This window comes from Achroia grisella, unplaced genomic scaffold, assembly GCF_030625045.1.
Source record: "Achroia grisella isolate CSIRO2021 unplaced genomic scaffold, CSIRO_AGI_Agris_v1 utg402, whole genome shotgun sequence".
Taxonomy (NCBI): Eukaryota; Metazoa; Arthropoda; class Insecta; order Lepidoptera; family Pyralidae; genus Achroia; species Achroia grisella.
The window spans coordinates 61,317-77,959 of record NW_026712841.1 but is presented as its reverse complement, the minus strand read 5'-3'; the positions used below and the strand labels follow the sequence as shown (position 1 = coordinate 77,959).

Here is a 16,643-nt window from a genome sequence, read left to right as displayed (position 1 = left end):
TAACCTCTCTGCATTGTTTCATATACCTATGCTGTATATCTTGCTATATGTACTTAACGTTGGGGAATAGATTTCTTTTGAACATACATACGTAGGGTGTTGCCCCAATATTTTGCCAACTTGTTCACTAAGCGCGTATATTAAAAGAAATTTAAAATCAATAATATGGTGTAAAAATAATAAATACTAAGATAGAACTCGTAACTAAGTTGGGCTATCGGAAACTCATATAATTATTTATCTATAAGCTAAGATTCCTTGTTGGGTATGCAGTCTCTATACTAAGGATTACCTTTTATTTAGTCAGCTGATCCACGTTCATAACATCATCACATAGGTACATATGTACAAATATGGTATAGTGAACAATCGGCACAAACATGCTCTATTTGGCCAATAAATGTGCAGTATACAGGGCCTAACTTTCATACCTCGGTTTTCGCATTGTAGGTACAAATTTCGTTCTGTTGAATTGTGTAATTAGGCATATTTTACATTTACCACATATATAACATAACTTATTAATATTTCAGCGCGGCTCATTGAGGTTACTTGTGACCCGAGAGCTGGTAGCTATTTTGCCCAAAGGCTAAGTATGGCCATTCAAAGAGGCAACGCTGCCAGTATCTTGGGTACGCTGCCTCGATGTGCCGCGTTGGATTACAATGATTGTTTTTTGTAATTGTTTATATAGAAAATTGATATTGAGGAATTATGTATATTTGTATGACATTTATAATAATAAACACTTATTAAATATGTAGGTACTTACTTAATGCTTCTGGATACTTTTGATATCTCCTAGTGTAGCCTTCGAGTATTGCTATGAATCAACTAAGGAATACAATAACAATTTAAGAGAAGGTATAGATTGTTAACAACAGGAACACTAGTGGCCTCATTTTTAGGAATATCTATAGATACGAGGTCAGGTTGACCTCCAATGGTTTCGAGGTAAAATCGCCAATCGACCTGACCTCATTTTGTCTTCATCCTATCATCCTTTACTGGTGCCCCGTCAGTAGGTATATACTGTTAGCGCTTGCGGGTTATTATTCCATGTTCATCTAGATATACAAAAAAAGCAAGTATAAGTAACTTATGACACAGTATCTTGGCCTGCAGTTTACGGAGATCACTATATCTTTTAACATATCGTAGACAAAGACATAGGTATAAAATACGGTGGGTAAAAAAACTTTGTTTCGATGGTAAAGTATCAGTAAGGGACAAGCATTGATAAAGTAACTTGCTTATACTGTAAACAATCAAATGGTAGGTAATTGTGACAGGGTTCTGATAGATTCCTTATGCACCAGTAGCGATCGATCTTTCACTTGGCGTTTATTTCATCAAAAACTACATTTTAGCAGGGAAACTGCCCATCTCAGGTACATACCTATTTTTAAAAAAAAGTTTAATAAATTATCCCAATCCCATAGGTTCTTAAATACTTAAATACGTGATAAACTATTGTTATATAATTAGATTTCGTTTCGAAACCCATTATTTAAGAATTTAATAAAATAAAATACATATCATTTATATTCAGGTCACTTTATTTTATAAAATATGACAAAACAAACAGTCCAGGTTACGTCTAATTTATATATAGAGTATGTTTAATTCTAATCGCAGTCTAGAGGCGGAGGCTCGCAATCACCAGGCAAATGATTTACGAGGTCGTTATGGAAAAATGTTTTCTCGCCAGTACCCCACGGGAACCTTTTTGTACGTATTCGCATGTATTCATAATCACGACAAACGTCTTTCTGATGTGGTTCATTGTTCAAGACGCGCAGTCCTTGTACTATGATAAGCGGCAAGCAAACGAACAAAGCAATATACTTGTATTTTTTCCAAGTGTCTTTGCCGTGGTAATGTTGGGGCATGCAGGGATTGGCAGCTATGGGGCCGGGCCTGCAGTTCGCCGGGGGCACAATGCCTCGACCGCCCCCTGGCACTTGTGACGGACACCCACATTGTCCCGGTGGAGGCCGAGGCGGGCAGCACATGCTGTATCTTCTGGATCCATTGACCTTGCCAAGATAAAACTTAACAAGGTTATATGTTACACATTTTGCGCGAAATAACATTTTATTCTTGCCAGAATTATATATTTTTTGTATTAAGTATTACAGTTTTAACTAAAACATATTTCAAAATTTCTCCATGACTGATCGAAATGACAACTATTACTTTTACAGTCTAACAAGGTTTGTAATTTTTTTAAAAATTTAATATACATATAGGTTTAAAGAAAAGTTTTTATGTGGGTACCTAGCTAACTATATATACCCTAAAATAAAACTATAGCTTCATATATATACCTATCATCATCTCATCTTACGGCTTATCCATTGAAAAATATAGGCCTTTTCACTCAGGTCGGCTATAATCCTCATTTTGCATGTATCAAGAGTAAAATGCTTTACGCTATATCATCCTGTAAGTCACTCCAAACCCGTCTTCCTTTCCCCCATCTTCCAACCTTCGATAAATCTACGTATATAGTCGGTCTAAAATAAATACCTACTTATTACCGATATTTCAAAACCCATTCAAAACAACAAGTGTTATTTAAATATACGGTGGACTAGTGCTTTAGCACATTACCTGACATCCTATGGTTATAGGTTCGGCAACACCAACATTTGTATTCAATAGATAGCATCCAGAACTATACAAACAGGTAACTTCTGTTTGTATTGGTCTAGATGCGTTTATACAGGTATGTGGTAGTAGAAGTGCGCTACTACTATTTGCAAATTAAATTGATTTACCTATCTCTATCAGTTGTCTAGTGCCTATCTACTTAGTTTTAAACTAACGCGATGTGAGTTGTCAGAATTAAGTAATTGTATAACCTATTGTATAATTATGTATTCTGAATATTTTATCTAAAATAACATTTTAAAATGTCCTAACTTATCTTATAGTAGGTACTATGAAAACTATGAACTCGTCTACAGAATATAAACGTTCAACCTGGAATTGACAAAGTAGGTACTCCATAAAAATATTATTTATTTGAAAATATATCATGACGTTTTTAATAGAAGGAAAGTAGGCAATTGTAAAGGATTACTTTACTTCTATTATGTTATCTGTGCTTCTACTATGTATCATGTCGTTCCACATATAATGTTCAGCTTCTGCAAAAGGTGAGGTTTTCCAAGGTTTTCAACTTCGCCCTTATGTCTTTGAGCATAATTTTAACCACTAACTAAATATAGGTACCTAACTATTTATTTTTAGGACGTTAATGCAGTCACTCTCCTATAGCGATAAGTTTTAGGTGCCTACCAATATAGTACAAGAATAGTTTATTTTAATTTATTTTAAGTAACATGGTTAATTAATTATTTGTATGGATTTGTTAAAACTATAAAATTTTATGTTAATTTATAAATCTACTGAAAAGGGTGGCTGATAAAAGTTATGTTTTTCAAAGATGCAGGAATGCAAGTAAGTATTTATATGGTGATCAAGGTACGTAGTAAAAGCAAGACTTTGACGAATTTTTAATACAATTAATACAATTTCTAAATAGTAGAAATATTCGAGTATTATGGATATTCTTTATAAAAATCGATTACTTAATCAATTATTTTTAAAACCATTGTTTTTTTAGATAATATTAGTTGAGAAATGTGATGAAAAAATCGTCCGTAATTAAATATCAATTATTTATAATCTCCAACAGATAAAGTTATATTTATTGAGTAATAGGCAAAATTTTGGATAACCATTTTTTTTTTCGTTCGATTTTTGCCTTTTTGCCTTTACTTACATTGACATCCCTAATTTAAGTGACATCCTGCGTCAATCTGACAACTCCGAATGACTTTGACTTGATTTGTTTACAAGAAATAGCTGATACGTAATACACGTCACTCAGGCAGGTATAATAATAAATAAACACAATATTTTTATAACTGTATGTAAACCATTAATAACAAAAAAATTTCATTTAACTAATCTCTCACTTATTCATATCGTATAAAAATTACAATAGGTAATAAATTGTGCAAACTTGTGTTCATATAGAACATATTAGTGTGTGATTGGTAAATTAAAATTTACTTATAAAAATAGATTACAGATATTATATCTACCCACTATCTTAACATTGTTCGTATTGCTAATCTATTCGATGCGTACTATCTATACTTTGGGTAAGTACACGTACGCTTCTATTTATGACTTGTATAAAACATTGGTGTTTGAAAAAACTGACCTTGGAATTAGAATGATTCATATAAACCAGGAATGGGCAGTATGCGCAACGCACAGTGATTGTTAGCCGGCCGGCTGGTGACATCATCGATAACAATTTTAGTAACACCCCATTTTTCCTATACTACTAATTATAAAAAGCTATTTCAAGCAAAATTAATAACATCTCTTTCAGTTTCACTGTTGATAGTATTACAAAGCAGCTTTTCGTCGACGAACATGGACGCCCAAAACTTATCAAGGGAAATAATTAAATTTTCAGCCAAGTTCTGTAATGTGAGTATGAGATATATTTTATGATATTTAATTATAATTATGAAAAACTATATGCATATCTTAGTTCATGGAATGTATTTTAATGATGAACATAAATATATGTATTAATTATATAATTATTTGATAATATTGGTTAATATTTATATAAAATTTATTAATTATTATTTAAATTTGACTAATATGTGGATTCCTGAGTATGTGTCCAAGTAGTATAATTTAAGACAACTAATACATGCCTTTTTTGCCTTATAAATGTGTAAAATTTTTAGTAGTTTTAAAATAATTTTATGAATGTATCAATATACTCTAATAATTTACTTTTTAATTACAAAGACTGTTAATTATACAACTTTATTTTGAATTGGAATATGTTGGCAAGATATTATTGAGAATTTTGATGGTTTAACAATAAGGTTGTTTGGATGTAAGCTTGGAGCAAGCTCTGAAAATACAATAAATTTTTTTTGCCTTGTAAAATAATTTTGAGATACACTCCATACATTATAGATAAATATAAAAAAATATCAGAAGAACAAGACATTGCCTATGCCATAAGACCATATTTTGTACCTTATTACTTTAAGTGCTTTATCATTTAGTTCTAATGCAATAAAGATTTATTAAATAAGAGAAGCCAAAACAACAGGTTTATTCAAACATCACAAAAAACTTTGTGTAGAATACAATATAGTTTTCAGTTATGTATTACTTTAACATTAGTAGGCAATACATATAGGCATTAACTGAAGATTTGGCTCTATTTTGCCATCTATCTTCTGGTCACTAGTACCTATTATGACCAAAATATTATCTGCTTGTTTCTAGGAGCTTCCTAATAATGTGAGTGCTATTTCATCACCTCTGTCTGCAGAGTATTTATTAGCACTCTTAGCCCTGGGCACATCTGACATCGCACACACTGAGCTACTTACTTCACTTGGAATACCGGATGATAATTCAGTATGTATCACATAATAATCTGGTATTTAGTTTTTTTTATATTCAGCATATCAGTTATCATAATAAAAAAGTAGGCAATTGAAGTTACTTATTAATTATCAGTTGATTTTAAAAAGGAGTAAACTTTTTATTGCATTATTATGCTATTAGAATATATAGTAGTAAGGATTGACTAAGTATGACTATTGAAATATATTTCAATTCTAAGTAGGTACATAAATATATTACCTACTCCAATTTTTGTATTATTATTATATTATATTATATATTTTTTTTTTTGCAAAAGATCTTTAGCTTCTGATATTTAATGTTACTTAACACTATTATATTATTGTATAGGAATTTATTGAATCCAAATCATTTCCAGATTCGTACAGCTTTCTCTTCGGTGTCATCCAAACTGAAATCAATTAAAGGTGTAACTCTGAGTGTTGCCAATAATGTGTACATTATGGAGGGGCAGTATGACCTAAGTCCCGATCTCAAGACTGATGCTATAGATGTGTTTGATGCTGGCATTGAAAAATTGAATTTCAATGAGAATGTTGCTTCTGCAAATCACATAAACCAATGGGTAAATATGAGACTTGATATGTACAAGGTTTTACCCACGTCATTACTCCCATTAATGTCAAATTTATTCATTATAAATAGTAAACAATGAGTCTGCTATGTTTAAAGACAATAGGATAGAGCAATAAAATTATTCATGTACTTTTTTCCCCTCTTTCATCGAACCTCTTATAAGTGTATCCCGAAAAAAATTGCCTATAACCATTTCCAATGTCCTATATAAATACTATAAAGCATCATAATCGATTCAGCGGTTTGGGCGTGAATATGTAACAAACTTGTATTCCTATTTATAATATTAGGAAATATATACTAATAAAACACAATGTTTCGCCACATTGTTTTCGTTTTTGCACCATGCACAGTTGTAAAGTAAATTGAGTGTTAGTGTTGTAAAGTAAACTGAAAATCGGCTACTATCTATTTTTCATACCCCTAAGTGGTAAGGGATATCCACCCCTAAATATATATTTTTTTTTAGACATAATATTTTATTTTCATTTTATTATTATTTAGGATTGAAAAATACATACAACCCTAAATTTTCACTCTTCTAGCATCAACCCCTATTTTTTAATAGCCTTTTTAATTTATATGGCAAAACAATGTTTGCAGGGACAGCTAGTATTGGTATATAGGTATATATTATAATCTAATGTCTTTTTTTTTTCAGGTGGAGAGTAAAACAAATAGCAAAATTAAAAATCTGATTTCTGCAGATAGCCTCAACAGCGACACCAGACTTGTGCTTGTTAATGCTTTATATTTCAAGGTATAATATCTACATATGCATGTGTAATATTTTTACATAAGAGAAAGTTTTCTAACCCTTTATAATACTATCTCTCTATTTATATAAAGTTTATGTTCCTTAAACATAAGCACCTACCAAATTATCAGCATTCCATACTACAAGGTTTATTGCCGTAACAAGTTGCGACTCAAGTAGTTAATATTATCAGCCAATGAGTTATTAAACACAACAGAGAAACAAATAAATTAATAAAAAAAAACTACAAGGTTTAGTCTTTGTTAAATATATTGTTATAATAAATGTTATATCTAAGTACAAATAAATTATTTAAAAGAAAAATTTCATATGTGGTATGAATTCAAAAAATTTAATTGTAAACAGCGAAGTGCCTTTAAGTAGGTCTATATTTTGTAGTAAGGTAGTTGTTCGCTTTTAGAAGCTACCAAAGCATACTGTATCTAATGGTCCAACAGCTGTTTACGGTCAATTTACACACAAGTATCTATTTGCATTTAAAAAATATGTATTTTTTTATGTAAAATAAAGCATTATGGTGCACCCACTTTATGTATCCACATCTTGAGGAGTTCTGTTATGAATATTTAAATAAGATATTGTTTTAATATAACGACAAGGATCCCTATGAAAATATCAATAATATAATAAAACGTGTGAAAAAATACAAAAAAAATTTGGCTACAGAAATTATTGACAAGAGAGATTTACGACAGTTTTATAATGGACATTAATATCTACAGAAAAGGCCACGATACGAAACTCACTGTTACAGTTATGTCAAAATTACTACTTTTGATGTTAAAATATGCAATAGTAATGCCGGTACAAACTTAGCCACAAATATTTTGGGGTGGATCTCAACGACATAAAAAATAACATTAGATTTGAAAGAGGTAACTATTATGTGAAGCAGAGATACTATACGAAAAAGCTTATATTAAAAAAAATTCAATTATATAAGTATATTTTTACCACTACTAACTATCTACGTGCTACATAACCAAATAAAACATTTCTCAAAGGCCATTTGAAAAGAAATAATTGATGTCCATCTTGTTAGGTTGTCGAACAAAAAGTGAAGGAAGTAGGTAGTAAGGAGTAACATGAAACACTAACAAAACTGCTTATAAAAACATTGGAAAACAATTAACGCGCCCGAGTGCAAATCATCGACTGACATCTGTTGGCGGAAAAAACACATTAAATTCCATCATTATAATTAGATTTCCTGATCCTAGATGTAGATTTCCTGCTAGCAAGAAATCTAAATTTGGTATCTCCGACCCGATACAATATTGAAACCTTCTAGGAATCAGCCTATTTCTTAGAAGGCTGGCAACGCACTTGCTATTTCTCTGGTATATGCTCATGGGCGGTGGAAATCACTTACCTTCAAAGAACCGCAAGCTCGTTTGTCCCCTATGCCAGTGGTGCGCGACCTTTCTTCCTTTGCGACGCCCATTTTTTTTTTAATTGTTGCGGCCCCTGTGTATACATTAGAGACTTTTTTTTAATAATCAACGTAGTTAAAATGAAACTATTTCTGAAATTTCCTTTTATTAGAGGTTTTTACACAATAAACAAATTTGTGAAACAATGGTTTTATTATATTTTTTATTGTTATATAAAGTTCTTTAAATTTAGCGAACCGGAAAATTTTTCTCGTGACCCCTCTGGCGGTCGCGACCCACGTGTTGCGTACCTCTGCCCTATGCTAGAAAAAAAAAACTATAATGCTCAATTGTCTTATAGTTTTTAATGTATAATGACATTGTTTATGTATAATCATATAAAGGTAATGCCGATTATTTTTGTCCGCAGGGAACATGGGCAAAACAATTTGATAAACAGCTTACTTCAAATCAGCCATTTGACGTGAATAATAACACAAAAATAAATGTGCCTATGATGTTTAAAGAAGATACATTCGTGTATGGAGAGAGTGCGGGGCTGCAGGCTCAGGTATGTCATTGTTTTGATTTGCAGTTGTGCCAACAGTGTCATCCACAGAAATCTGTTGTCATCCAGTAGTTTTAGCTATATATATTACTAGCTGCACTACGTACTGAATTTAACTTTATTTATTCTAAAATAAAAGTAGTCTTAAGTTACTCTGTATTATATTAGCTACCTGCCAAAAAAAGTCCCATCAAAATCGGTCCAGCCATGTCAGAGATTAACCGGAACAAACAGACAGAAAAAAATACAAAAATGTGATTTTGCTTATGTTTTTATATTCATATGATCGGATGAATATTACAAACAACACCATCATTTGTATATAGATGAATATAAAATGAAAATGTAAAAAGGATATAAAGCATCATCATCTGCTATATTTTTAATTTCATTTATGTTAGAAAAGTAGGATCTGCTCGCGTAAAATATTTATGTTTTTTCAACTTGACCATTCATCCACATTTGTTCGAAACAGTCTTTTACAATTAGAATTTTTACTTTGTCTACCCTTCAATTTTAGCTAAATAGGTATAATACTTAAACCATATGGATAGTATCATCTTTCACACAGTCCATCCATACAATGTGATGCTTGTTTAGATCGGATGAATTTACCAACACCATCATTTTTGATGTAGATTGGCCACTGATTAAGATATATTTATTTATTTAACTTCAATGCATACAATACAATATATAGTACCTACAGTACATTTGGCGGACTTAATACTATGCGGCACATATATCTCTCTATGTTATTATTAATTCTTATATTATTAACACATGAATACTGTGTTAATACGTAAGAATGAATAAAACTATTCTACGTATGCAATAATTTATAAGTTTTGATAAGAAATTTTATAAGTTGTTAACAATATCACCTGATAAAAACCGATCGAAGCTCGATGTACATCTACGAAATTATCTTATTCAAGATGGCTACAGTCTCGTAGTTTGTTAAAACTTGTCAAAGTTTTAAACTGAGAGGATGAAGTAGCATATGGATAACCAGGTACACCATAAGACATTTCCTGGAGTCTGTGATCAGTACTTTTGTAATGCACTTTTTAACATAAAATTTTTGTTCTTTATTATTTTTATGATAGACACATATAACCACGTGGTCTGTCAGTCTGTTTTCGAATATAGATGGCATTTCAAAAATTTGGACTAATAGTTATATCACAATTAAATTATTTTTTCCTTTCCAGCTATTACGAATGGATTATATTGGCAAAGAGGCAAGCCTGTTGGTTATACTGCCCAATGAAATTGAGGGCTTGGGTGGTGTACTACAGAAGTTATCAAATGGTTATGATCTACTGAATGATCTGAGTAAAATGTATTCTACCAAAGTGCGCGTCACACTGCCCAAGTTCAAAATTGAAACGGAAATAGATTTAACTACTCTATTACCGAAGGTAAGAGTGCTTGTATTTGATTTGTTATAGATTCGTTTAATTATAAATGGCCTTTGTTAACGTTAACTAATACGAAATTGTATTTATTTTAAAGCTTGGAATTAAACAAATATTCAAACAAGAAAACTCAGGTTTAACTAAGGTGTTAAACACTCCTGAACAACTTTATGTATCTAAAGCCCTACAAAAGGCATTCATTGAAGTGAACGAAGAAGGAGCCGAAGCCGCAGCTGCTACCGGTAAGTGTCCATGCTCAATCTCAAATCACTGTTCATTCAACAATCACAATTTCATGGAATCTGTTAATATGAAGTTACATTAAAAAAACTAAAACTATAGAATAAGTGCTACAATATACAACTAAGAGGAGTTGCTTGTAAACATTCTTGTGCAACTAGAATGCTCGTATATATATAAAATTTATTTATTTAAAAAATAAGCTAATATAATGTGCAAAACAAGCATTGAGCGTATAGTGTAACTTCATTTTAACATCCGTTTATCAATAGTATTTGAAGTCTTTTAGCTGATTCAAATGTGTTTCGTAAATTGTTTTTCCAAATTATACATAACAAGTTTTTATGAACATTTTATTTATGACACAAACATACTGATTTAAAACAGTATATATGCAAAACAATGTTATTGAAAATCTATGAATATAAAAAAGGACAGTAATCTCTTAATTTTATCGCATCCGACAGACTCTTTGAGTCGATATTAATTCAAAAAATATACAAATGTTTTAAAAGGCGATCAAATGCTATTGAGTTGTAAGACTGGTATAATTAGTTATAAGTGAAATAAAAAATGGCCCTACTTCTTTATAGTGACTTATTAAATAAGAATGTTTCTAGTTTTGGAATGCTTTATAATAATATTTATTGCACACCTCACCATTTACTCCACTTGATAAGCACAAAAACTCTCTCGAGCAATTTAATTAACGTTTCTTAAGTTTACACAGAGTAAGTTTATTAATAATGAAATATCATTTATATTTGAATCGAAAATTAGAGACATAAGTACACTAGCCTAGTATCACTGTTGTCACATATGCAAATATTACGAAGTATATGAATTCTATCTAACAAATATTTAACATTGGTACTATCGCCTAATTGGTTATGGGACGTGTTATGCGTGCATACAGTGTGTGGGTTTGGTGTTTATATTTTTTATTAAATAATAGGATAGTGCATTAAATGACATAACATTAACTGCCATTTCTCTAAACTCTTTAAGCGAGATAAAGACATTATATGTGATGTTTCGTGTCTTTCAATCTCATATTATATTAAACATCGTTATAAATATAGACGTTACTTATTACAAATTTTACAAACGGTACATTAAACTTAATAAATGTATTAACGGACGATATTCAGCTCAAACTTGTTAATACTGGCATTATAAATAAAAACTCAAAATTACTAATGGAAAAGAAAGACCCCAATCAACGCAAATACCTAATCCAAAGTAGTATTTCTATTTAGTATTTTAACATAAAAAAGTTTTTATTAAAATAATATAGAGTATTTGTTCTCCGTTTGCACAAGAAACAGTGCATGGGTATTTAAAATATTGTACTCAATATAGTGTTAATTTTTGGATTCTACTTTTAGGTAATTTATTATGTATATATGCCCATATTTTATGTATTATTATGGTATTGTATTACTTATTTTAAACTAATTAATATTTTATAACTTAATTGCTTTTTTCAATTCAGTCAAGAGAAATTACTTTATTTTCAATATCGAAAAGAAAGGCAGTGTTCTTACAAAAACAGTACAATACTTTCAAGCACTTTTATATAATTTATATTGTAAATATGTCTTTTTATTATTTTAAATATAATTTGTATTTATTATATTTCTATTTTCTACACACTTGCTATTTGTATTACTTATTTAAAAAGGCTTTATAAAAATATTTTGTCACATCATACTATAATAAAATTATTTCGTATAATAAAGTTTTGATTTCCTCGTTATATAAGTTATTTTTAATAAATTCCTCTAGTAAGGGGTCTTTCTTATTTTGTTTGGGTTTATATCTTTATAGTGCTAAATACTGGTTGACGTGTATATAAGTGGGTTTGCTACAAAAAGGGACGTGTGGTGTTGCTTGTTATATTTTAAGAGTTTTTTGGGAACGGTACTTATAAATGTTTGATCGTGGATTGTCAATGGGCTATATATTTGTGTGCGTGCACGTGGGCAGCCGGCGCAGTGCGTGTGCGTCGCTCTTTAGCCAGCGTGCACGTGTTCGCGGCCACCCGGCCGGCGCTGTGGTGCGTACTGGTGGATCACCACGTGATACTGGTGGCGAGCTACCAGCCGCCGGCGCCACCGCAGCGCGACGAGCTTTAGTGGTGTATGTCCGCGCAGGCATGGTGTTGATGATGCGGTGTGCACCTCTGCCGTCCCCGGAGTTCCGCGCCGATCGACCCTTCCTCTACCTCCTCCAAGGCTCCGAGCAACCCACACTTTTCATCGGTGTCTACCGAGGACAAAACTAAAAGCACGCGATCAACGATGAACTCTGCACCTCGCACGTTGTTCCAAAAAAGAACGGTAGCTTTCGATTATATAGATGTACACAATAAACAGTATGTAATACTATTGTTGTTATTTTAAGCTATTATGAATATAAAATTTTCATAAACATCGCACAACATTTGTGTAGTATTCCTATGTAAAATCTGTATGTTTTGGGAATAAATTAATGGAAAGCAATTCTATGATATTCTAAAAAGAACTATCACTATTCGTTCAAATTTGTCGAGGATAAACAACATATATTTAACGGAAACCGTCCAATTTTACGTATTGGCAGTCTGTTAGAAAATTATAGACATTTATGCTGTATATCTATTTTAAACAGATTTCTATATTAATGTTATATGTAAAGCATATGTGGCGATAGACTCTAAACATATAACATTAATATAGAAATTCACCAGATAACGTTTCAGTTTGGGAATATTCTTTTATTTGTTTATGATAATACAAATGATATGGTACAAATAATAATATGCATTGCGTTTCATGAGTTAAGCACTAAATCTTTATTATATGTAGATAAATGTTTAATTTAAGAACTGTCTTTAAGATAACGCCTAAATGTAGGCTAAAATGAAAATCGTAGCAGTTTAATGTTTAAAAAATATGCTATTACCACACTTGTGGTATATATATAATACTTTGTGCGTTATTATTGAACACTAATAAAATTGTAGAAAAAGGTAATTTATTTATTGATATTATATTAATTTTTAATCCGAATGTTTACAGTGAAAAAACTTCAAATTTTAGTTGTCACCCACATTATACGCACCATTTTGTATTTCTACACTTATCACATTACCCGAGTATTATATTTATAGTAAACCAAGGCAGACTAAAATAGTTCTAAACATAAGGTCTAATAGGATTAATAGCTAATTACACAGACACAACCGATACATACTTGCCTACTTATGTGTCGTCTATGCTTGAGGTGGTTGTATTTTTGTAGTACCTAATCATTTTTTTTTAATTGTTTGGATATTATAGTAATAATTTATATTAAACATTAATAGGTACAATAGTATAGAACGAATATTTATTTGGTATTTTTGTATATTCAATGAATTTCAGTGATGGCTGTGATGATGTGCTCCGCCATAATAGATCCGCCGCCAGTGCCTAACTTCTGCGCAGATCGACCATTCTTGGCTGTTATTTTGGTCGACGACGTACCATTCTTTTATACCAAGTTCCAAGGCTTGGAGTAATAATTATGCTTGATAACAAAAAATACTGCTTGATTTATTTATTACAGGTTTAATATATTATTATATTAAGCATATGGGTTTGTTAATGTAACTTGTAGATACGTAAGAATTAATTATTGTTATCAATATTGTTTTAATACTATAATTTGTGAAAGTCTATAATAAAAATATTTCTCATGACAGCAGAGTATATAATGTATCACTAAGATTGTATCATACCTACTCACTCAGAATCATACAAAAGGGGTGTATGCTTAACGTCTGATTCGCTGATAGTTATGCTGAAGTGACAAACTATTGTAAAATTTCTTTATTGGCAGATAACAATACTGCAATGTGTTTATGTTTGATAGAACGTATGTTTCTAGTTTGAAATTGTAAAATTGAATAACTTTTCTATCAATAAGACAGCCGTTGCTGAATTCAATGTTAAATGTTTCTAAGTAATTTGCGCGGTAAGCAACATAAGTCATTCGACAAAAAGCATGCTAAGTAGAAGAAATATAAGCGTCTACTGGAAAATGTTTTGGAATATTAATAATTACTTATTAAGATTTTGACGATTGTCAATTTATGCACCTCAAAAATTGTGTGGGAAATACCATTGTAATGAAACCAAAATACTAATGAATTTATGTCCTATTCATTTTTATTTACATGCCTTGGTTAAAATATCCATATAAAACAGATAAATAGTTTATTGTAATCGTTTTATTAGGTTAAAAATTTTAGTAATTACATACAAAGTTTTTTACGAGAAGGTTAAGAAGCTTCCCGTAAATGTTTGAAGCCAATATCTATCAGCTTTAGTTTTTGATATGTGTAATGGTTAATTTTGTAAAAAATGTACTAGTAATAATAGTTTCAACAACAACAAATGATCTGTACAATGATTAAGATACATAAGATGTATAAGATAATGTGTATGTGTATAGGTCTCGCTTCAAACTGTAGCAGTAATATTTAAATCCTATCTACTGTTATATCTTTTCTTCAACAATTCCACCAATTATACCTTACAATTAGTGGAGTTATTCTCCGTATTCATCATAAAAGTGGCCAAGATCTTCACAAGAGTAGTCCAGATCAAAGTTTAAATCAGAGATGGTCAAAAATCGCGCTATTTCTTGGTGGTAATATTGAGTGCTAACTTACTGTTTTTCTAAAAGCGTGTGACTGTGACTGCTTTTTTGTCAAATTAAGGGCTCTCATTAACTAATTGATTTCGTTTTAGACAAAAACTCGAGTATGTATATGAAAAACAAAAGCTGATATATTTTATTATTGAAATACAATTAGAAGGGATTAAAATTCGGAATATAAAGGTTATAATTAAATTTGTAACTATGTATACATCTATTTCAGGGTTCGGATTAGAACTGCTTTGCTATATTGAAAAGCCTCCAGTGCCCGTCTTCTGTGCTGATCGACCATTCTTGGCTGTTATTTTGTTTCAAAATATGCCCTTCTTTTGTACCACGTTTCATGGTTCAAAATTTCCAGGCTTTATTTAATTAGGTTTGTTACTATATATTATTTTGCATTTTTTACTGACGATAAGTAGGTAGTCACGCATTTACTATTGTATTGATGGATTGTCCCTATATTCGATATCTGGATGCCTTTATTGTAAAAGCTTTAAATTTGTCTAGTAACAGTTTTTTAGTCTCTATACACTGATTGTTAATGATTGTTAAATGCTTATTATATTTACCGTAATACAAGTATTATTTTATTACTCACGTTTTCATTTACAAAATAATTTACATACCTCCACGAGCGTTATCCCTGATGAGGTAGTCAGAAGCATTGCCAACTGTCAACGTGTGGTGAAGGCATACTTACCATACCTAACATTTGAACAATACATAAATGAATACATAACATTTTGAATAATACATATTTGAATTCGGCAGCGTGTCAAGTGAATGTTTACAACCGTGTCTCGGTTTAATTCCGTTTATTATCGATGTTTCCATCAGAGAGACAGTCATATCTATAAATATAAACACACAATTGTTTAGTTGTGGCGAATACCTCGGTATTAGAAGTGTGTTATTTAGGTGAGTGAAATAATATATTTTACACCACATGATATTATGACAAATAAATTCTTTGAAATGTATTTTTTATACCGACCACAACTTGGAATAAAATAAAGGCGCTCGGGCGTCAGTGCCGAGCATATGGAGTTATCAGCATTTACAAAACATAATAGAAAGAAAAAGAATAACTTGACACAAGAAGAAAATTACCAGAAATAATTTATATAATGCGTAACAAACTTAGAAAAATTTAAACTCGATCAAAATGATGATATTTCTAAATTTATTATCAGGAATAATACCATACCTACCAGGAGATTTTTTTTGTAATGGCAAATAAGATGAGAGACCACCTGATGGTTAATGGTAACAGTCGTTCGTGTACATAAACCACACTAATCATGTCATATGACGCCGGTGACACCACTTAAGCGCTGTCATTGGAGTCTAGTGGAAGGACAAAGTGGTTATGCGTCTTATCCTGTAATATTTCAGACTTTACTGAAACACATCTCACAAAGCAAACTGTTTTTTAGAAGGTCTACCTCGGGTAAATATCAAAGTGCTTCTACGTATTAACTAGTATATCCCCTAATTTACTCAGATCGGTAAAA

The 16,643-nt window shown here is 31.0% G+C and overlaps 2 protein-coding genes across 7 annotated transcripts; one reads left to right on the top strand and one right to left on the bottom strand.

Moving 5' to 3' along the window:
• Positions 1 to 1,554: 1,554 nt before the first annotated feature.
• LOC131844531 (uncharacterized) lies at positions 1,555 to 2,201 on the bottom strand. The gene has a single exon (XM_059193443.1). It carries the CDS (start codon positions 2,094 to 2,096, stop codon positions 1,629 to 1,631), a length of 468 nt encoding a protein of 155 aa, XP_059049426.1. The 5' UTR covers positions 2,097 to 2,201; the 3' UTR covers positions 1,555 to 1,628.
• A 1,618-nt stretch (positions 2,202 to 3,819) lies between these two features.
• Positions 3,820 to 15,540, top strand: LOC131844201 (antichymotrypsin-2-like). Of its 6 annotated transcripts, XR_009357573.1 has the most exons (10): positions 3,912 to 4,178; positions 4,415 to 4,515; positions 5,341 to 5,475; positions 5,843 to 6,049; positions 6,722 to 6,820; positions 8,642 to 8,782; positions 9,994 to 10,203; positions 10,298 to 10,442; positions 12,597 to 12,782; positions 13,848 to 13,937. XR_009357573.1 is itself a non-coding variant. In XM_059193018.1 (9 exons), the coding sequence occupies exons 2-9, from the start codon at positions 4,459 to 4,461 to the stop codon at positions 12,576 to 12,578; spliced, it is 1,143 nt and encodes a 380-aa protein (XP_059049001.1). In that variant the 5' UTR covers positions 3,820 to 3,905; positions 4,415 to 4,458; the 3' UTR covers positions 12,579 to 12,590. The 6 variants fall into 6 exon arrangements, 5 of the variants coding, with proteins under 5 accessions (XP_059049001.1, XP_059048998.1, XP_059048999.1 ...); XM_059193018.1 differs by lacking the exons at positions 3,912 to 4,178; positions 12,597 to 12,782; positions 13,848 to 13,937 and adding exons at positions 3,820 to 3,905; positions 12,430 to 12,590; XM_059193015.1 differs by lacking the exons at positions 12,597 to 12,782; positions 13,848 to 13,937 and adding an exon at positions 15,350 to 15,540.
• The last annotated feature ends 1,103 nt before the right edge of the window (positions 15,541 to 16,643 follow it).